This window comes from Colius striatus, chromosome 22, assembly GCF_028858725.1.
Source record: "Colius striatus isolate bColStr4 chromosome 22, bColStr4.1.hap1, whole genome shotgun sequence".
NCBI classification, from domain to species: Eukaryota; Metazoa; Chordata; class Aves; order Coliiformes; family Coliidae; genus Colius; species Colius striatus.
This window is the reverse complement of record NC_084780.1, coordinates 3898206-3919558: the sequence shown is the minus strand read 5'-3', so window position 1 is coordinate 3919558 and position 21353 is coordinate 3898206. Positions and strand designations below refer to the sequence as shown.

The following is a 21353-nucleotide window of genomic DNA, read 5'->3' as shown; positions in this document are numbered from 1 at the left end:
CGCGGGCGGCCCGGCCCCGGCACGGACTACATCTCCCGGCATGCTGCGCGGCGGGCGGTGCTGCCCTCCCTCGGCGCGGGAGCAGCGGGGCCGGGCCGGGCCGAGCGGAGCCGAACCCAGGCGATCCGGGCCGAGCGGAGCCGAACCCAGGCGATCCGGGCCGAGCGGAGCCGAACCCAGGCGATCCGGGCCGAGCGGAGCCGAACCCAGGCGATCCGGGCCGAGCGGAGCCGAACCCAGGCGATCCGGGCCGAGCGGAGCCGAACCCAGGCGATCCGGGCCGAGCGGAGCCGAACCCAGGCGATCCGGGCCGAGCCGAGCGGAGCAGAACCTCGGCGATCCGGGCCGAGCGGGGCCGAGCGGAGCCGAGCCGAACCGGGCGAAGCCGAGCGTAGAGGCTTCGTTTGCTTTGGCGCTGCCGTCTCCGTTACCGAGTGAGTGCAGCGCAGCGGGCCGAGGGCCGGGGGGGGTGATGGGGGCTGGAGGGCGGCTTCGGGGCCTGGGGGTTTGCGTGACCCCCCCAAACACCGCGCTGCGGCCCCATCCCGGGCGCGCTGCAGTCGCAGACGAGCCGTTGTTCTTCTCTTTTCCTCTTTGGCTGTAAATAACGACACCCCGCCCGCGGGAGGCTGCAGCCGGGCCGGGGTAATGGCTGTTTGAGCTGGGTTGGAGCCGCTGGTTTGGGTGAGGGAGGGGCGAGTTGAGCCCCTCCGAGAGGCCGAGGGTCGTGGGGGCTTGCGAGCCCTCTGACAGCCGCAGGTGACTTACCCCGGGTCGCTTTTACCGCTGTAACCTTCCCTCTCTACCTCACGGCTGGGGAAACTGAGGCACGGATGCACCGAGCCTCGGTGCTGGCACCCGAAGCGCTGGGTTTGTATGAGGGGGGTTCCATGCACCTTCCCCCCACCACACACACGGGGACAGAGTGCAAATCCTTCCAGATCTGCTCAGGAGAATGAGTTCCCCCCACCTCCTGCACTGAACTGGCCACCCCACAGCCCTGCTGCTGCTTCTGGGGTCTGCAAAAGGCAGGGGAAGAGTTTGGGTAGCCCATGTCAAAAGGCTTTTAGGGGATCACCAAGAGAAGCCTTTCCCCCACCCCTCCTTTCCCTCCCCAGGCTGCAACTTGGTGCTTGAGGCAGCAGGAGTTTGCTGGGGGCATGGGAGGGGGCTGCACTCAACCTCCAGTTCATTATCTTCACGGATTAATTGCAAAGCAGGGAGGGTTACGACAGCCCCTTCGTTCCCCGTGTCCTCTAAAGCTTCAGCGAGTCAGATGATGGGGAAATTGCCTTTAAAAACAAAAGGCAAAACAAGGAAAAAAAAAAGAAGGAGACAAAATATGGTGTTTATTGTGCTCTTGGAAGGGAAATAGATGGGCTGGTGCAGGTCTGGGGACAAGCAGGGCCTGTTTGCAGGAGCCACAGCACGTTGGGGCAGCACTGGGGGAGCTGGGGATTGACTTTTATGTAACAGCAGAGAGCAGAGCAGACAGCCAAGGTGTGGAGTTTGGGAGGGGATCTTTTTTTGTTGTTTCCCCCACACACACACACCTTTTCCCTGCCCTGCAGTTCCCCTTTGGTTTCCCCTGCCATGTTTGCTCGGCTTCATGCACGGCTGCTCCTCCGGCCGGAGGAAGGGAGAGGGGCCGGTTTGTCCCTGCTGCAGCCTGAGCCTGCGCTTACCTGCTGCTGGGGGGATGATCCAGTGAGGAAAACCACGCTGGGGTCTTTGGGGATTGAGCCTCTGGAGTGGAGAAACCACCAGATTGAGGCTATTAGGGGGTGGGTGGGTGCTGATAGCACACACAGGCTGACCTCGCCGGGAGTGGAGGGGAGCCGGCGTGTTTTCAGAGGGATGCTGGCTTTGCCTCCCGAGGGATGCTGCCTTTGCCTCCTGCCCTTATCAGTAGGAAACCACACCGGGGTGGAGCTGGCTGCAACGGGGCCGCTGCAGCATCCGGGTGTTTGGATGGAAGTTGTGATTCCAGCCAGGTCTTTATTTCTTTTTCCACGCTCCATGGCACATGGTTTATGGCACGTGTGTTCCTGACACCCATCCCCTTCCCCCAAACACACACACACACCCTGCCACTGCCTTTGCTGTGAAGAGGTTCCCCCCTGTTTGCTGGTGCTGTGGGGAAAGGGAAGAGCCCCGCTGGCAGCAGCAGCAAAGTGATGAATCATCGGATCAGGGGGGACATTTCCAGGGCTGAGGGTGGGGTGGCCGTGCAGCCGAGCAGCACAGTCCTGCAGGGAAAGAAACAGCTGCTGCAGGGAAACGGGGCTGGGGAGGCCACAATGAGGATTTCCCCCACACACACCAAAAAGCAGATGTACTAGGAGGAATTGCTTTGATACCAGTGCTGTCAGGCATTGGAAGAGGCTGCCCAGGGAGGTGCTGGAGTCACCGTCCCTCGAGGGATTTCAGAGATAAGTGTATGTTGCACCGAGGGAAATGGGCTGGGACAAAGGCTGCACTTGAAGGTCTTTTCCAGCCAAAATGATTCTATGATAGGGTAGAAACACCCTTCTGACTCCTTGCAGATCACCTTGGGTCATGGGGTGTTGTGAGGGGGTGCTGGGGTCTTGATGTTGCTTTGGTGCAGGGGAAACACAGCCCTGGATCACCATCTCACCCTCCTTTCCTGGGGGTGCAGGTGGCTGGTGGAGAGGGATGGAGCTCTCCCAGCTCTGGACATGGCACATCCCCATCACCTCTGGGCTCTGTATCCTGGAGTCTGTGGGTTTTTTTGTGTAGGGGGAGCTGCCTCTGCTGACAAAGAGCCATTTTGTAAGTGCCCTGTGCAGGGTTATCCCACCCCCTGGTCAAAGAGGAACTGGGCCGTGGGGAAGCAACTTGTCAGGGTTGACTGAGCACAGCAGTGTCCCTGGCGTGGGCAGTGACACATCCCCATGGCAGCATCATGGCATCCCATGGCCTCTGCCATCTTGACCTGTGGCAGTTTGGTGACAGCCTCTCCAACCCTTTCTTTGCTGTGGGAGGTTTACAGGGCACTTTACATCCCCAGGAGCCAAGACTGGGTGTTTTACATCCATTCCAAAGAGCAGACAGTGTTTGGAGGTGTGACACTGCACTGTGCCATGATGCCTCCAGCCCTGTGGGCATCCTGTGGTGGCCTTTCTGCAGTGGCATCACCTCTGCAAGCCCAGGGCAGGCAGCAGCTCGGGTTTTACCATGGTGTGGTCCCAGTGCAGAGGCGTCCGGGGTGATTCCCAGGGCGAGGGGAATTCACTGCTGGTGTAACGCTTGAAGGGATGATCTCTTCCTGCACATACAGGAAATACTTGCTCATCTCTTTTGTTGTTTTTCCCCACTTGGTATGTTAGAAAGAGCCCTGATTGTTCCCCCCCTGATTCATGGCTGCACGGTTTTCATTTGGGTTTCGGTCAGAGCGGGTTTTCCCTGTGGATTTACCTGCATGTATGGTCCCGTGACATGGTTAGCCCAGGGATGCAGGAGGCTGAGCCCTGCACTCCAGGATGAGCTACAGTTCCTGCTCTTCACCTTCCAGGCAGACCCCTGAGTTGGCTGGAGGTGGAAGCAGTGCATTGCTGAGAAAACCAGGAGCCATGGGCACCATCCCAGCACTGGGCTCTGGTCCTGCCCAGCTGATGCTGACAGCTGCCTTTGGAGAGGCCATTCCCTTCTCCACATGTCTTCACTTTCTGCTAAAGAAACAGACAGTGGAGCAAAGCTCTAGGTATTCAATTGCAAAAAAGAAACCCACCCACCCAAAGAAAGTAAAGAAACCACAGGATTTCCCTGTGAGCAGAGGAAGAGGCACGAGGGCTGAGCCCCGAGTGACACAGGCTCAGGGCTGCACGGTGCCTGCTGGGAAGGACCCCAGAAGCACCTTGGCATGCTGTGGCAGTGAGGGGATCCAGCCTGTAGGGATGGTGTGGGGTCAGATCCTGCCTGGGAGCATCCAGCCTGGGGGGCATCCAGCCTGTAGGGATGGTGTAGGGTCAGATCCTGGCCAGGGGGCATCTAGTCCAGAAGGATCCAGCCAAGTGGGATGGTGTGGGGTCAGTTCCTGCCTTGGGAACATCCAGCCCTGGGGGAGATCCAGCCTGTGGGGATGGTGTAGGGCCAGATCCTGGCTGGGGGGGTATCCAGCCCAAGGGGATCCAGCCCAGTGGGATGATCTGGGGCCAGATCCTGACTTGAGGGGGTTCCAGCCCAGGGGGTTGGTCTGGAGCCAGATCCTGGCCAGCGGGAGCTTGTGTTGTGAAGTGGGTCAGTCCCAGCAGCCCCTGGGGAGTGGGGGATGCTCCTTCTCTGGAGGCACAGTGAGCAATTTGGGAGGTGGATGAGCACTGGGGTGCAGCCCTGGGGATTTGGGTGGGTTTGCCTGGATGGGGTTGCCTGGGGAAGGTTTAAGGCCTGTCAGTGGCACGTTTTACCCCAGGGTTGCCACAGTGCTTACGAGGAGTCTGTGCCATCTTATTTTTCAAGACTCTTCTAAGAATTGCTCCAGAGGTCTTGTCACCCTTCCTACAAGTGCATTCAGCTCCAAACAAACTCCCCACACCCTGCTGCCTGCTTCTGTCCTCTCCTTTAGTTAAATCAGTGCAACTTTCTTTCCAGCTAAACCTGAAACACACAGGCAGCATCCTTCCCTGCCGGTTCCATCCCTCCATTTCCTTCCCATACACACACACACTATTAACCAAAGTAATTTACTTCTTGTATAAACAGTTGCAAAGCTGAAAGTTTCCCCTGGGGCTGCCCCAGTACAGCCCTTTCCCTTCCACACAGCTCAATGGGATTTAGAGACTGTGCTTCACTTGTAAATTCTCCTTTCAGTGCCTGGCTGAACCTCCAGTGCAGGTTGTGCCAAAATTAGCAGGGCTGAGGTGAGCAGCTGAGCTGGGCACTTTCAGACTCATCAGGAGCAAACAGAGGGGCTGTGGGTGCTCAGGCCACAGGGTCTGGGCTGTGACACCTCAGTGGCTGGGGATGGTTTTTGGAGCCTCAAGGACAAGCAGCTCGGGGTTGTTTCCTTGAGATTTTTGGGGGGAATCTGATGGAAATAGGGAATTTGGTGGAAGAAATGAGGAGGAGGCTGAAGGCAGGGTGGGCTGGCAGAGCAATAGCTGCAGCCACCTCCCACACAGGGAGCGTTTCCCACTCCCCACGGGAGAAGGGGGAGGTTGGGTGCCAGTGGGCTCGATGCTGGCTGCAGCTCCCACCTTATCTGCAGTAGGGTGGGTGACACACTCAGCTCTCGTCCTGCTGCTGCTTCTTGGGAATGCTCCAGGCTCAGAGCAGTCAACAATCTTGCCTAGAGAAAGCCCAGGCTGCTGGGAAAAACCTCTGGGCTCCTTCATGGTCAAACCGGCGTAACTTGTGCTGGGGAAGCAGCAGCACCTGTAGTGAGGACCCGACTCCGTGACCGCGGCACGGTGCCAGGGCAGGGGCTGGATTGGCAGTGGGGGCTCCTGAGAGCCCAGTTTGACCTTCACAGAGGAGCAAAGCACCAGGCTGAGACCAGGGAAAGGAGGGGAGAGGAGAAACCTCTCCTCTGCGAGTAAGAGGCAACGGCTGGGTGCTCCCCTGGCATGAAAGGTGTTGCCAGGGCTGGGATGGCCATGGGGAGAAGCCCTGGGGCTGTTTGGGAGGACAAGTCACAGACTGTCCCCAACTTGTTTATTCTTGGGGCCAGGGAACAGCTGCAGCTCCCAGGGATGAGGCAGCCACGGTGCTTGGGGCTGCCGGCCACGGTACAGTTACATGAAATCTGCCTTCTGAGAAGCCTCCTGGCCTGGCACTGGAGGTTGGATGGGGTGTATTTATAAATATTACCTCCTTCCAGCAGCACGGGGCCGTGGTGGGAGGGAGGGAGGGAGGAGGGATAGGACAGGAGGGAGGAGGGATAGGACAGCGCTGGGAGTGTCTCCGGCGCTGGTGGGGGACACGGGGTGGCTGTTGTCACCTTACACCTTCTGCTGATGGCAAGTGGCACCTTGAACTTGGGGTGCCTGGAGCTCAAGGGCTGGCTTTGCTGAGCATCCCCACTTTCTGGGATGGTTTGTAGGATTTCAGGGCACGCAATGCTCCTAAATGCTGCTGCTGGGACGTGTTGCGTCTGCCCTGCTGGAACCGAGCCGCAGGCCAGGGCCGGTGCTGTCCTGCCAGTTCCCCTCGTTTGCTCAATTATGCAGTTATTTAAGAAACACCCCAACAGCCATGTTCCCTGGAGTCAGCCCACGTTGGGACAGGCTGGGATCTGCTCTTTGGCCGTGGTTTGTGTGCGAGGCCCCTCTCCCAACTCCTTCGCCGAGGTGAGCGGGGCCGTGCTGCTGCCCGTCCTTCCCCGTCACCGCGGCCCCAGGCCCCGTCAAGGTCACCCTGCTCCTCTCCTCTCTCCTCCCTGCTGAAAACCTGACACGAGACGGGGCTGATTAATCGCTGGGCCCAACCAGGAGCTGCAGCACATCCTCAGCCCCAGTCCTGGCCCAGCCTTCTGCCTGTTAACACCTTTATTTTTAATTGCCTCTGAGGGACGGGGGGAGGGAAGGAGGGAGGGAGGGAGGGCAGGAACTTGTCGGCTCGGGTTGTTTGTGCTGGCAGGCTGTGAATTCCTCGGGTGGTCAGTCGGACAGTGATGTTTCAATCAGGGCTCTTGCACCCGTGCCAAGCCCAAGCCCCAGGGGGAGGGTGTTTGCTCTGGTTTGGAGCAGCCAAGGAGGCAGGAGCTGGATCTGCTGTGGTGGGATCCCGAGGGTCTTTCTGCTCCCCCAGCCCTGGCCCACTAATGCAAGCCTCCACTTGCCATGTCTGGCTGTTGGGGTGGCTTGTGTGCTGTTCCCCAGCTGTGCCATGACAGGCAAGGGGGCTTTTGGGGGTGAAGAAGCTTTTAGGGGTGAGAGAGAGGTGTTGGAGCAAGGATGGGTATTATGAACCCCACAGCAGCAGCCACATGCAGATGTGCTCTCATGGATAAACCTTGGCATGACCAGAACCAGGGGGCTTTTTTATGGACCCATTTGTTCTGCCTCAACTCAACACTGTGACAAGGGACGCTTAACCCTGGCTCTTGGTCCCCAGGGACCGATGCCATTCCCTCCAGTGATCCCTCCTACCTCCCTGGAGGCTCAAGCTTACCTGGGCAGATTTGGGGACCACTTCAGCCAGGATCCCACTGCCTTACAAGACTTGTGTGAATGTTTTTCCTGTGCTGGATACCTGGGCTGTTTCCAGGAGTGGTATTTAGTGCATGGCAGGGAAAACATTTGGCCTCTGACCCAGGCGCCTGTTAACAACGCCATGGTCCACGTATCTGAGATGCCGGGGCTAAAAACAGTCCTGGTGACTCAGTCTCTCACTGGGACTGTCAACTGACACTGGTCTTTATTTGCCAAGTCCCTCCACCTTCTCCTTCTCCCTATCAGGGCTGCATGCTTGCTGTGGGGAAGATGCCTCCAGCCAGGGCTGGGGTGGCTCTGGCCATCTCACCTCCTGCCTGACCCGCCTCTTGCCTACTGGGTGGGTGATGGGGAGGGTCCTGTCGCTCTCTGGGGCTGGAAATGGGGCCAAGCTTCCCCTTTCCCACCACCCCATCCTTATCCCAGAGGGTTATAGGCTAGATGGGACTTCTGGAGCCTCTGGTCCAACGCCAAGCATGGCCATTGTTGGCATCAGGGTCACCAAGGATGGATGCTGCCAGTCTGCCAGGGTTTGGCCACCCTCCTGGTGGGGAATCCCTTCCTAAGACCCCAAGCCAGACCCTGTCCCACTGCCCCTTTCTGGGGCTGCCAACCACGGCAGCGTGCCGATGAAGATGAAGGGCCCCCCACCTTCTTCCTGCTGGGTGCTGGCATTACCCAAGCCCTGACACCATGGGTACACTGGCATGACATCAATCACCCCTGGGGTGGCCTTGCCAAGGCAGGGCCAGTGTCCTGAGGGAGAGGCCACGGGGCCAGTCGCAGCTGCACGGGAGCGGGTGGGTGCCAGCGGCGTTGCTGGCAGGGTGGCACGGCAGCGGCTCGCTGGCCTGGCCCAGGGCACAGGGGACCTTCATCTGCTCAGGGCGTGCAGGGAGGTGCCACAGGGATGTGGCTTTGCACAACAGGGGCTTGAGAGGGGTCCCAGGCACTGTGCCAGCTGCACAGGGCATCACACAGGCATCCTTGTCATGCCCTGGCTTTTCCATTGCCATCCATAGGATCACAGAATGGGTTTGGTTGGAAAAGCCCCTGAAGCTGCTGCAGTCCCAGCCCTGCCCTCACCCTGCCCAGCCCAGCACTGGCCCCTGGCCCTCAGCACCTCAGCTCCACACCTTTGGGATCCCTCCAGGGCTGGGCACTCCCCCAGCTCCCTGGGCAGCCTGGCACAGGGGCTCACACCCCTCTCAGGGAAACAGTTCTGCCTCAGCTCCAGCCTCAACCTCCCCTGGGCCAACTGCAGCCCATTGCCTCTTGTCCTGTCATTCATGGCTGGGGAGCTGAGCCCGACCCCCAGCTCCCTGCAGCCTCCTGTCAGGGAGTGTCAGAGAGTGCTGCTGTCTCCCCTGCCAACACCCCCATTCCCTCAGCCCCTCCTCAGCATCCTGCCTGGTGTTGCCTGGCACTGGCATTGCCATCCAGGTGGGGACCAGCTGTAGGTGCCAGAGGGACCCCATGTGCTGCCCAGCAGTGTGTGAGGCCGAATCGAGCTGTGTGCTGGTGGTGCTTTACTCTGCATCCACTCTGGGCACACAGAGGCTGAGGCATGTGTGCCCTGTCCCCTGGAATGACAAGGGATGGCTTCTCCCCTCTGTATCTGCAGGCAGGGATGTCACTGCAGCCAGCACCACAGCCACCCTGCTTGCAGCTCCCAAGGGGATGCAATGGGGCAGACCCTGCCTGGGCTCTGGCACCTCAGAGAGAGCCCAGTGGTGGTGGTGGCTGCATCGGTTTTTGCCACGCTTTTCTCTCAGCTTGATCACTAACTCCCATGTTACAGTGACAAAAACAAGCAGGTCTGGAGGTTTTAAGCAACTTCCCCCTCGCTGCACCCTGTGGGACTGCTGCTGTGTTAAAAGCAGGGCCCTCAAAATGAGGAAACAGCTGGGCTGGCCCTGGTGAGGAGCACGGAGGAGCTGTGACCTGCTGGCTCTTGCACCCAGAAGCCCCCCCAACTCCACCCTCCTGCACCAAGGTAAACTCCATCCTATCACCCTCCTTCCCCACGCAGGGGGGTGACAGTAGGGTGCTGCAGGCAGCCCTGGGCTGGCTTTGTGGGTGCCTGCTGGGGTGGCAGCTCAGTGCCATTGGAGCAGATCTCAGTCTGGAGAAAAGGCTCTGGCTGCCTGGACCCAGCAAGTGCTGCCCACCCTGAAATGTCACCCCCAAACCACCCTGGGTTGTGCCAAGTTCCCTCACTCACATCCCCCCACATCTCTCCCCTCACCCCAGCATCTGAAAATGAGAAACAAGGAAGGAAGGCTCGGCAGGGCCCTGCTGCTGGTAGCAAGATGTGGAGCTGCTTTCACTTCTTTCTTCTCCCTTTCTTTTTTGCTGCCTTCTTGGTTATCAATGGAGCAGCACAGAGTGATGGGTGAGTGGGGGTATGGCCCCCACAGCAGCTCCCCTCTTTCCCCACTCCTGCATGGAGCTGCTGATTCATTCTTCCCCTCAGAATGGGCCACGATTGACTGGGAACAAACACAGGCGAGGGAGTGGGGCTGAGCACACTCCTTAGGGTGTGAGTTGGGGGTTCTCAGCTCCAGCTCTGAGGCTACACTCCCCTCTTCTGCCTCCAGCCTTCGAGGGGGTGGGCAGGAGATGTGTTGCCTTGGCTCTGTGTGTGTGCTGTGGGCAGGACAGGCAGCGTGGGTGCTGCATCCCTGCCCGGGCAGGGTAACGCGATCCCCTTGTATTTCACAGGGGCTAAATCTGGAAAGTGTCTCACGGCTGCTTTTATTTCTGACCCCCACCTGGGTGCAGCCATGGCTGCAGGGAGGAGGTGGTGGGTGCCATGGGGACAGCAGAGGAGGCTTGGGGTTTGTCCTTTTGGGGTGGCCCTGGTGCCCCACGCCGTCCTCTGCACTGCTTTCACTCTGGAAAGTCCTTGGGGGATGCTGAGCAGCAGAACTCCATCAGCAGCCCTGGTTGCAGTGAGGTTGTGGGAACAGCAGCGTGCCCAGGTGGGCAAGAAGCAAAGGGCATCCTGGCTGGGATCAGCACTGGGGTGGCAGCAGGAGCAGGGCTGGGATTGTCCCCTGTGCTGGGCCCTGGGGAGGCTGCAGCTCCAGGGCTGTGTCAGTGCTGGGCCCCTCACTCACTGCCACAGGGACACTGAGGGGCTGCAGCGTGGCCAGAGCCGGGCACAGAGCTGGGGAAGGGGCTGGAGCACAAGGGGCTGGGGAGGGGCTGAGGGAATGGGGGTGTTGAGCCTGGAGAAGAGGAGGCTGAGGGCAGCCAGCAGCACTCTCTGACACTCCCTGCCAGGAGGCTGCAGGGAGCTGGGGGTCAGGCTCTGCTCCCCAGCCATGAATGACAGGACAAGAGGCAATGGGCTGCAGTTGGCACAGGGGAGGTTGAGGTTGGAGCTGAGGCAGAACTGTTTCCCTGAGAGGGGTGTCAGCCCTGTGCCAGGCTGCCCAGGGAGCTGGGGGAGTGCCCAGCCCTGGAGGGATCCCAAAGGCGTGGGGTGAGGTGCTGAGGGCTGTGGGTCAGTGCTGGGCAGGGTGAGGAAGGGGCTGGGACTTGATGATCTTAATGGTCTTTTCCAACTGAAATGATTCTGTGATTCTATCACAAGGGACAGCTCAGGGCTGTGCAGAGTCCTGCAGGGAAAAGCATGGGCCAGGGCACCTCTGGGGATCCTCCAACTGGAGCCATCCCCAAGTGCTGCTGTGGCACAGGGAGAGCACGTTGGGCCCTTGGTGAAATAACACCCCCAGAGGAAAAGCAAGAAAGGTCCAGAAATAACCATGTCACTAAATAGCAGCAGAGGTATTTTGAAGGGAGATTAATTCCCTGGCTCTGGCCCTGCATGTTGTCCCAGGGGTGAGGGGGGGAGTGTGGCTGGGGCCTGCACAGCCCCTGGTGTGGATGGAGCCCAGCACCTGGGGAGGTTTCACTTGAAGAACTGCTCTGGCTTTAGGCTGTGATCCTGCAGTGGTGTAGGATGAGCTTTTTCCCCAGTCACAAACAGGTTCACTGGGCTTTTGGAGCACAGGTTGAGTTTCCTTTGGGAAATGCATCCCTGTGCCTCACCTTCCTGGCTCAGCCCAGGGCTGGTGCTTTGTTCTGCCCCGTGGAGCTGGGGGCTGCAGCTGGGGTCAGGGGCAGCCCAGCCCTGAGGCTTCTCCTGCCCTTGGTTAGTGATGGGCAGCACATACTCTGCAGGGTTTGGGGGCTTACCTGGGTACTTGCTGTGGTGGGCATGGAAGAGCTGCCCTGTGTTCCTCCCTAGCCACCCATTCCTGCTCTTTAGACAGGGGAGGTGGACTCAAGGTGTGGAGATCTGCCAGGGCTGTCCACTCTTTCCCTGCTCCCTCCTACCTCCCCACCTTCCAGCCCCTCTCCTCCCTCTCCATCCCTTTCCTGTTGCTCCACTGCCATCCCTGGGCCTCCCACCACCTTCCTCCCTTCCCTCCTCTGTTCTTTCCTCTCCATGATGGATGGGAGCGTGTTCCCATCAGGTTCCCTGGCACTGCCTGCTGGGAAACCCAATGCCTGGGCATGCCCCGAGCTTCTGTGCTGCCTGTGAGCCAGGACAGACCCTCACTGGGGACTGAAAGGGGCTGTCCCTGGGCCTGTTTATTCCAGGACTAACAGACATCCTGGATGGAGCCACCATCCCATGTGCTTTATTTCTGCCCCATTGGACCAAGAGAGAGCAGGATGTGACCCTGAGGTGGGATGTGACCCCTGGGGTTGGGGCCTGAACCCTGATGCCTCCTGGGTCCCAGTGCTTGCTGCTTCCCTCCTGCCCACCACCCTCCCTCTGGGGCTGACTCAGAGTGAAAGCAGAAGCTGCCTGTCAGTTCAGGGGTGGGGGGGAAGCCAAGCAGAACCAAGCAGGTTATTTTAAACCTGACCTAATTTCCCCCCCTCTCCTTATTGGGCTCAACTCTGGACACTCTTCCCCATCCTCGCCCTCAGCTGCTCCCCTTGCCTGGAGTTTCCAGGAGGAGAGGGCAGTGCTTTTGACCCCCTCACCCCCCCATTTCCTATAAGGGGGCAGCTGAGGGGTTGTTGTGCAGCCAGGTGGGGTGAGTGGGTGCCATGCTGTGGGTGGCTACACCTCAGTGTGCTTCACATGACTCCCTCCAGCCCCACGTACTGCCTGGCTTTGCTGAGAAAAGCCTGGACCCCCCCCCAGCTCTGCAGTGGGGCAGCTGCATACTCACTCTCAGCACTAGATTTCCCCAGCACCACAAGTGCCAACTGCTTTGGCTTCCTCTTCCTCCTGTCCCCCACCTCCCATGCCCACCTGGGGTCCCTGTGCAGCTGCCCATGGGGTGTGCTCAGCCCTTCTGCTGCTCACAGTGCTCTGTAGGGCTGTGGATAGCTGCTTCCTTGCAAATGCAGGGGCTGACCACAAACCTTCCCATACATGGCTTGAAATCCCTTCCCCCTTCTCCCCTCATGCTGGAAGCCCCTGAAAATGTCTGTCTTGTGTGACCCCTGTGCCTCTCCCTGCCCTGCCTGTGTGGCATGAGCTGGGTTAGCAAGGCACAGCCACGATGGCTCATCCCATCTCCTCACAGCTCTTGGAGGCTTTTCCTCTCCCTCAGCTCTTAATATTTGGGGTTATTACATCTCCAGTGTGCATCAGCTGTGGTTTGTCCCCCTTCAGCCTTGTTTTACCCACGGTGGGCTGTCCCTGGGTCTTTCTCCAGGGCTCTGCTGTCTTGCCTCAAGCCTTCCCTGTGCCTTCCTCTACGGCCACTTGCAACAGCCGTCATAACGAAGCTCAAATTGATGACTGTCCCAGGCTCCTCTCCTCCCATCCCCCTTCAGATGGGCCACCATGTCTAATTAATTACCTTCCTCTTGCTGTTCAATAGCTGGCTCTTGATCCATGTAATCATATTTCTGTCCATGCTGGCTTGATTTAATTTCCCCCTCAGGATACCGCGTGGCACTGAGCATCAGATGCCTCACCCCAAGCCCAGCCTGTTGTATCTCCTGTGGCCCCTTTGTCTGCAATCACACATTGTATTTCAACAGCAAACCCCTCCACATTTGTCTGGGAAACACTCCACATGTGTCTGGTTATGCTGCCACGGAGCAAACCCTGGGTGTTTGTCTCCTGCCTGTTCCCCTGACAGCATTTGCTGTGGGTGCTGCGCTCCGCTTTCCCTCCCTGCTCAAGGATGCTGTGATCCACACCTCCATCCCAGCCCCATGCAAAGCCATCCTCACACCCTGGAGAGCCTGGGTAGGGCAGCTCCCCTCTCCCTGCCATCCTCTCCCCCCTCCCTGGGCCGCTGTCCCCTTTGTACGGGGGAACAAGGGCCGTTCTGTGCCGTGCGGGGCCCTCGCACTCGCGTGCCGGCCCGCACAGAGGCCGCCTTGTTCACCCCACGCTGGAGCTGAGCTTTGGGGGCAGCCAGGCTGAGAGTTAAACCCTGCCCCTGGCTCCTGGCACCCACCTTCCTTGTCTTCCTGCTCTTCCCTTGCTTTCTCTTTCCCTTTCTCTCTGCTCCCAGGCTCTGTGTGTTTCTTTCCCATCCCTTCTTTGCTCTGGTGGTTGGGAGGCAGGTGGCAGCTGAACCCAGCGGTGTGTGAGTCCATGCTGGGGGTCCCAGTGGCTCCTTGACCTCTCCATCCCCCCAGGCTGTCCCCAGGGAGAGCAGTGTGCAGACCCATCTGCCTGGCCTTGGCTTGATCATCCTGTGTCAAGTCACCAGCAGGTTACAGGTGCTCCAGGATGGCTGCTCCTTCCTCTTGCCTCAGTTTCCCTGCTGCAAACAGGGCTGTTGGTAATGTGCTGTGTCCTCCTGGCAGGGTCCCCTCCGTGTCCCCCCACCCTGCTGCACCATGGCCTCCCGCATCGGGCTGCGGATGGAGCTGATGAAGCAGCAGGCGCAGCAGGAGGCTGAGAGGGAGCGTGTGCAGCAGCAGATGATGATGAACTACATGCAGCAGCAGCGGATGCCCGTGGCTTCCACCCCAGCCATCAACACCCCTGTCCACTACCAGTCCCCACCACCTGTGCCTGGAGAGGTCCTCAAGGTATAGTCCTAAGGGTGTTGTCCACCCAGCTCCTCCTGCCCTGGGGATGAGAGGGGGTGTGGGAGATCCCTGATGGTTTTGTCTCCGTGCAGGTTCAGTCCCACCTGGAGAACCCCACCACGTACCACCTGCAGAAGTCAAGGGACAAGAAGGTTCAGGCTTATCTCTCTGAAACCTATGGGAACAAGTTTGCTGCCCATGTCAGCCCTGTCAGCCACTCTCCCAAACCGCCCCCTGCTGCCTCCCCTGGCGTCCGGCCCGGCCACGTTGTGTCCTCTTCAGCAGGCAACAGTGCACCCAACAGCCCCATGGCCATGCTCAACATCGGCTCCAACCCTGAGAGGGAGGTGAGGAGGTGCCACTGAGCTGCCAGGGAGGGATGCAAAGGTGCTGGAAAGGGCAAAGAAGCCCATTGGCACCTTTCCCTTTCCCTTGCAGTTTGATGAGGTCATTGATGACATCATGCGCCTGGATGATGTCTTGGGCTATATGAACCCTGAAGCCCACATGCCCAACACAGTGAGTCTGTGATGTGCCTGAGACCCCAGGCTGTGGGAGGAAGGGTTGCCTGGGGGACCTGCCACCCCTGGGAATGGAGGTGGCACAGAGGAGACCCATCCCTGGGGTGGATGTCTGTGGGGACCCAGGGCTGGGGGAAGGAAGGCAGCGAAATCTCCCTTTTACAACTGCATGAGCCAATTCTTCAGCTTCTTTTGCTCTTTCATTCCAGTTGGGAGCCCTTATAAAAAACCAGAGGGATGAGAGAGGGGTGTGGGGAGGGATGAAGCATCTGCTGCAGCGTGGGGGGATGTTGATGACAGGAAGGTTTCCCAGCCAGAAGCTCGCTGCGAGCAGCACCATCTCCCGAGGCACTGGGTCAGGTCGGATCCATGTGGCAGCTTCTGCCTGTCAGTAGGATTCATCCTCCCAGGCCCTTCTGGGATGTGATTCATCTGCCCTATTTTAGGTGCTGGCTGTGGGAGGGGATCAGCTGTGCCCTTTGAAGTCCTGTGTTCTTTGCTACTCTGATTATAGCTGTTTTAAGGGCCCGGGAAGACAATTACACCTGCCTGGGCTACTCTCATTGCAGAGGCCAAGCAGCTGGGCTGGAACCCAGTGGCCCTGCATAGATTTAACCCACGTGTCCCTCCACTTTGCAGCTGCCAATGTCCAGCAGTCACATGAATGTCTATAGTGGGGACCCCCAGGTGACAGCCTCTCTCGTAGGTGTCACCAGCAGCTCCTGCCCCGCCGAGCTCACCCAGAAGAGAGAGCTCACAGGTATGTCCACCACAGTGGCCTGGGCTGCCCTGTCCTCACAGCTGGGGGAGGATGGCTCTGGGCTTGCTGAGGTGCTCCCAACACCAGCCCATCGTGCTCCTGGGGTGAGATGCAGCCTCGTCCCCTCGGGGTGACGTTGTGGCTCTCGGTTGCAGACGCGGAGAGTCGAGCCCTGGCGAAGGAGCGCCAGAAGAAAGACAATCACAACCTGAGTGAGTCTGGAGCTGCTTTTCCCCCTCCCACCCCTGCAGCCCTTTCCCCATCACTTTTCATCCTCATTCTCTCTGAGCTGGCTCCTCCTTCCCATCCCACTTCACCCTCAGTTAGTAACCCCCCTGCCATGGCTCCCTCTTTCCTGGCTCTGCAAAATGTCTGTGGTGCAGGAGACACCCTGTTGTCCTTCTTGTTAGCACTGGGGGAAGGTCAGAGGATTCTCATCCTGAGCCCCCTGAATCCAGAGCACCTGGATGGTGCATGCTGGTGGCTGCCAGCCCCATGAACTGGGAGCAGCCGCGTGGCCAGTGGGGCTTGCAGGACATCAGGGCTTCTCCTACCAACCTCCTCACTTCCTTCCCTCTCTTCTCACCCCGCAGTCGAGAGGCGGCGAAGGTTCAACATCAACGACCGCATCAAAGAGCTGGGGATGCTGATCCCCAAGGCCAACGACCTGTAGGTATCAGTGGTGTCCGCAGGGCTTGGCTGACTGTGGGTCTGCTGGAACCTCATCCCTGGGGCAGGACATAAAGTGGCAGAGGGGCTTTTTTGGTGGAGCAGGGGTTAGGGCAAACCTTGCTGGCATGGAGGTGACAGTGTCTTTCTCCATCCTGCACGGCAGGGACGTGCGCTGGAACAAAGGGACAATCCTGAAGGCATCTGTGGATTACATCAAGAGGATGCAGAAGGACTTGCAGAGGTCACGAGACCTGGAGAATCACTCCCGGCGTCTGGAGATGACAAACAAGCAGCTGCTGCTCCGCATCCAGGTGAGCTTCCCTGTGCTCTGCCCTGCCCCAGCTCTGCCCCAGCCCCCCAGGCAGGGGCTCTCCTCCCTCCTGTGGCTCTCACACCGCCAGAAACAAAGTCTTCAGACAGACCAGGCATCTGATGTTGGGCTCAGCACAGGGAGTGTCGTTGAGTTTGGGATGGGTCACCATTTTCCACCCTTTGCCTCCTCCTTGGGCTCCTTCCCCTGAGCTTCCCCGGTCCCTCTGTCCCTGCGCCTCGTCCCTGACGTGTGACATCCCCACCACAGACCTGCTGTGCTCTCTTGGCAGGAGCTGGAGATGCAGGCACGTGTCCATGGGCTGCCCACCTCCTCGCCCTCGGGTGTCAACGTGGCTGAGCTGGCTCAGCAGGTGGTCAAGCAAGAAGCCAGCGGGGACGAGGGGACGCTGGAGCCTCTGCTGCCGCCCCCAGACCCCGAATCGCACCCGGTGCTGCCTCCACCGCCCCAGTCTCCCTACCACCAGCTGGACTTTACCCACAGCCTGAGCTTCGATGACGGTTCCCAGGGCTTCCCAGACAGCCTGGAGCCTGGGCACAGTGCTTCCTTCCCATCCCTGTCCAAGAAGGAGCTGGACTTGATGCTGATGCAGGACACCATGCTCCCCCTGGCCGCCGACCCCTTGTTCTCAGCCATGTCCCCAGAGGCCTCCAAGGCCAGCAGTCGTCGCAGCAGCTTCAGCATGGAAGATGCAGACATGCTGTGACCAGGGAGTTGCTCCAGTGCTGGAGGCAAGGACTGGACCTTGGAGTTTGGTTAGTGAAGTGAACAGGACACTCTTCTGCCAGGAGGAGCTCGTCCTGCAGCGCACTTGAATCTACATAGGAGTTCCTTTTCTCTATGCAACGGGGGCCTCTGCTCAAGGCTCACCGGGTACCGCTGTGTCTTTTGCAAGCTTCTTTGTTTTTTGGCCAGGAGCTGGAGCAGTGTCTTTCTTGGCTTGCCATGGCATTGGTCTGACTGCAGATTCCTCAGCCCAGGAGTGTGATCTCAGCTGCTTTGCCTTTCAGCGAAACCCTCCCGGACTGAACCCTCTCCCCAGGCTGTTGGCTCAGAGCTGGAGCGGGCAGGAGCCTTTGAAGCCCTGGGAGGAGAGAGATGATGCTCAGAGCTTTGTGTCTGGCTTGTTGCCTCTTTGCTGTCCCACTCCAGGAGCCCACGTCCCCCAGGGAGTTTTCCCCAGTGGTGGCCTCTGAGCCCTGTGGATGCTTCATGGTTCTTCACGGCTTCTCCTTCCTCAGAGCACCCAGTGCCTCCAGGCTGCAAGGCCAGAGGGAGAAGAGATGTTACTTGGAGCACATTCATTCACAGGGCACAGGGGATGTTGTCTGAGGTTCTGAATTTAGGTTGAGGCTTCCAAAACAGCTGGGACAGGCTGTTGGATGCCCAGACAAGCCCCTGCTGTGACCTCCTCATTTTCTGGGAGACCCTTTCTTGAGGTTTGGAGCACCCACCACCACCCCAAAACCTCTCTGGACAAGGGCTACGTGGTGCCAGGTGACCTTCAGCCTCCCTTGAGGTCCCTCTGCCCTGGAACACCAAGCTGGGGCTCTTCAGGTGGTTTTATAAAGGGGTTTTATACTTTTTAGCAGAGGGAATACTTGCTGAAAGAGAATGTCCTGCCCTCCTGCCCCACATCTGGGCATGGGGGTCTAGGCTCTGGCCAGGGACCAGGGAATGGTTTGTACCAACTGCCAAACCTGAGCCACTGCTGTGCCTTTGGCTCAAGGGGTTTCTTTCCCTTCCCAGTGTCACCAGCTCGTTCCCCAGCCTGAAGGGCTTGGTGATGGGGAGCTGCTTTGAGCTCTGCAGCATCTGTGGCCTCCTCAGCCTGGCTGGTGGCAAGGAGGGAGCTGTGAAGGGACAGGGGACACTGCTCACAGGGAAAATACTCCCCAGTTTCAGGGAGAGGAGGGGAGGCTGAGGAGAGTGGATTCCTTTGCAGTGCCACACAGCATTACCCACCCAGGCTGTGGGAGCTATGGCTGGGTGGACAGGAGCCCATGCAGGGATGGGGGTCACTGGGAGCACCCCATCCTGGACCAAGGAGGGGGGTTTGTTGTGGGATTGGGACCGTGAGGGGAAAGCTCAGCCAAGGAAGAACAAGCTTGTTCCATCATGGCTGGATTTGGGATTGTGAGGTGGGGGACAGCCCTGGTGCCCCCCTGGAGAGGTGCCTGTGAGATGTGAGGGTGCAGGGAAGTGCAGAAGGTGGGGAGGGGAGGGGGAAAGGAAGAGGAAGGACCTGTCAGAGGTGTCCTGGAGTGCTGGGGCAGGGCAGGGTCTGGCCACTGCCCACAGGGGTTCAGGGAAGGGTATGAGGGGACATGGGGGTGAGAGGCCCCAGGCAGCTGGGGTGGGTTTGGGGCTGGTTTGCCCTGAGTGTTCACAGAAGCCTTGGCATCCTCATGCACTGCCATTAGTGCCTGTAAAGAGAATAATCTCCCCCTGGCAGGGAGGCAGCACCTCCATTCCCTCCAGACACGAGGGATCAGTGTGTCTGTGCACACCAGAGGAGCTGTGGGGGGGGATGTCTCAGGGTGGGCACACAACCCCCAGCTCCCTTGGCACTGTAGGGTGGTTCTGCTGGGCCCTCACTGTGGTACAGGGCTGGCTGGGGCCCGTGCCCACTCTGTACTGGTGGGCAGAGGACTGTTTGCTGCTCAGCATGAGATGTGGCCTCTCCCCCAGCCCTGAGTAAACACTTGTGGATTCTTTTTTGTTTAATCTTTATTTTTGGGGGGGTTCTTTGTTTCCTTTCCCTTCTTTGTTGTTTTTTTTTAATGCACTGTGCTCTGATTAAACAATTTTACTACTGTTTTATAAAGAAATGTATAAAAGAATGAACTGGAATGGAAGAAGAATCATTAAAAATCTATTTATTTACAACATCCCAGAGTGCTGCAGCATGGGCTGTTTCTTCTCATCCCAGAGGAGGGAAGGTCATGGTGCTCAAAGCCCTCAGAGCTGCCTTTCTCCAGCCAGGCCCAAAGGTCAGGCAGCAGCAGCATCTTGCAGGGGAGCTGCCCTGGATTTAGGGGGCTGAGTGGGGTTTGGTTTATAGGAAAGCCTGGCTTGGTTAGAGGGGGAAGTGCTGCTTGTTCCTCTCATTCAGTTGGGGGTTTTTAGGATCCCCTCACACTTTGGGGAGGGCCCCATCTCCCAGCACTGAGCACAGCTGGGATTTGGGAGGTGATGACCCATCTGCTGATGCTTAATTGGAACCAGGCTTGGCCCTTTAATTAATAATAGTCCCAAGGCCTTGGAGAGCTGCAAAGGGAAGGAGCTGTGGCTCTGAGGATAGTGGTGTGTCCTGGTCTGTGATGGTGGAGTCCTCCCAGGAGCTTGGGTGTGTTTCCTACCTGTTGGGTGGCCCCTGGAGCTGAGTGAGGGGTTCATTGCCCCCTCCTCACTGCTGGGGCTGGCTGTCACCCCTGGGTGCTGCAGAACCCCTCTGGGGGTCTGGGTCTGTGATGCAGGCAGATTTTTAGGGGAGGACATTCCTCACCTCCTACTTGCAAACCTGCTGCAGGGTGGGCACCTTCCTGGTGCAAGCCAGGGGGCAAATATGATGGCAAAGCCTCTTGGCTGAGCCCCTGCCTGGCAAAACTCATCCCCCTGCAGCCCCTGGCAGTGCTCCTCTGGCTGTGCAGAGCCACGTGCCAGGCTCCTGCTGCCCCTCGGTCCCCTCTGTGATGGCATTAAACTCACACAATAAGGGAGGAAAACAGAAAAGCCCTTTTAAACAGACTCCCCAGGATGGAAAACTCCCAGGGGCTCATCTGGGAAACTTCATTAAAAGAAGGAGGAGAGGGGGAAAGAGTGGTTGGGGGGGGGGAGTAGGGGAGGAAAGAAGCTGTGAGTAGTTTCAGGCACTTAAAAAGGAGGAGGAAAAAAAAACCCCAGCCCTGATTTGATTTATCTGGGGAGTGTGAGCACTAAATAGAGAACAAGGCCTGGAGTGTGAATGATTTCCTATATTAACACACAGGCAAAACTGATAGCCTTTTCATGTCAGGAGAGCAGCAGTGGAGGGAGGGGAGGAGCAGAATGACATTGTTCAATCTCTGGGTTTGCTCACTCTTTATCAGGCTGAGATCAAAATTTATTCCCAGGATGAGGCCTGAGGCCTGGCTGAGGCCCTGGAGATTTTTAAGGGCCTAATTAAGAAAACAGGATGAAAATGGCGAAATAAGAGGGCAATTTACTTCTTGCAGAATAGGGAGATCAAATCAACTTATGAGCAATTAATGTGCACAAGGAGAGAATAAAGGGATGCCGGGATATGGTAGAGGGGCCTCATTTTAATGACATGCTCTGGTGTTGGCATAGAGGATTACTCTGAAGGTCAGATGTAGATTGAAACGACCTTGCAGATTCTTAACCCTCCTTCCAATTAACAGAACCAACTCAGAAATGCAAAAGAGCTTGGCTTGGAGCACTGTCATCCCTTTATGTGCAGAAGGGAGGGAGTGTGGGGGGGTGGAATTATAAAGGAGAGAGAGGACAGAAAGGGGTTTCCTTCAGTGAAACTGCAGCTGCTGGAGAGGGGAGCTGGGGCAGGAGGGAGGGCTCTTAATTACAGCCTGGGAGCCACCCCCAGCTAAAAAACTCCGTGTCAAGGCTCCAAGTGGGATGTAAAAAGGAGGGAGGGCTGGATGGGCTTGGGGAGGGTGTGATGAGCTGTGGCTGGGCTTGGGATGGAGGGATGGAAGGATGGAGGAGATGAGGGGATGGAGGAGATGGACGGATCGAGGGGATGGAGGGATGGAGGAGATGGATGGAGGGACAGAGGTACAGAGGGATGGAGGGATGGAAGGATAGAGGGACAGAGGGATGGAGGGGATGGAGGGATGGAAGGATAAAGG

General features: G+C 58.4%; 1 protein-coding gene across 2 annotated transcripts; it reads left to right on the top strand.

Annotated features, from left to right (window-relative positions):
* The first annotated feature begins 51 nt into the window (after window positions 1-51).
* Window positions 52-19364, top strand: TFEB (transcription factor EB). 2 transcript variants are annotated; one of them, XM_062013663.1, is made up of 9 exons: window positions 52-434; window positions 13974-14201; window positions 14294-14548; window positions 14640-14720; window positions 15362-15482; window positions 15638-15694; window positions 16076-16151; window positions 16318-16465; window positions 16757-19364. In XM_062013663.1, exons 2-9 carry the CDS (start codon window positions 14007-14009, stop codon window positions 17189-17191), a joined length of 1368 nt encoding a protein of 455 aa, XP_061869647.1. In that variant the 5' UTR covers window positions 52-434; window positions 13974-14006; the 3' UTR covers window positions 17192-19364. The 2 variants fall into 2 exon arrangements, with proteins under 2 accessions (XP_061869647.1, XP_061869648.1); XM_062013664.1 differs by lacking the exon at window positions 14640-14720.
* The last annotated feature ends 1989 nt before the right edge of the window (window positions 19365-21353 follow it).

Bases quoted from the DNA above. Each gene is read 5' to 3' on its own strand.
- TFEB (XM_062013663.1), top strand. From the start codon at position 14,007: ATGGCCTCCCGCATCGGGCTGCGGATGGAGCTGATGAAGCAGCAGGCG. The intron at 15,695-16,075 runs GTGAGTCTGGAG...CTCACCCCGCAG, and splicing joins GAAAGACAATCACAACCTGA to TCGAGAGGCGGCGAAGGTTC. The intron at 16,152-16,317 runs GTAGGTATCAGT...CCTGCACGGCAG, and splicing joins ATCCCCAAGGCCAACGACCT to GGACGTGCGCTGGAACAAAG.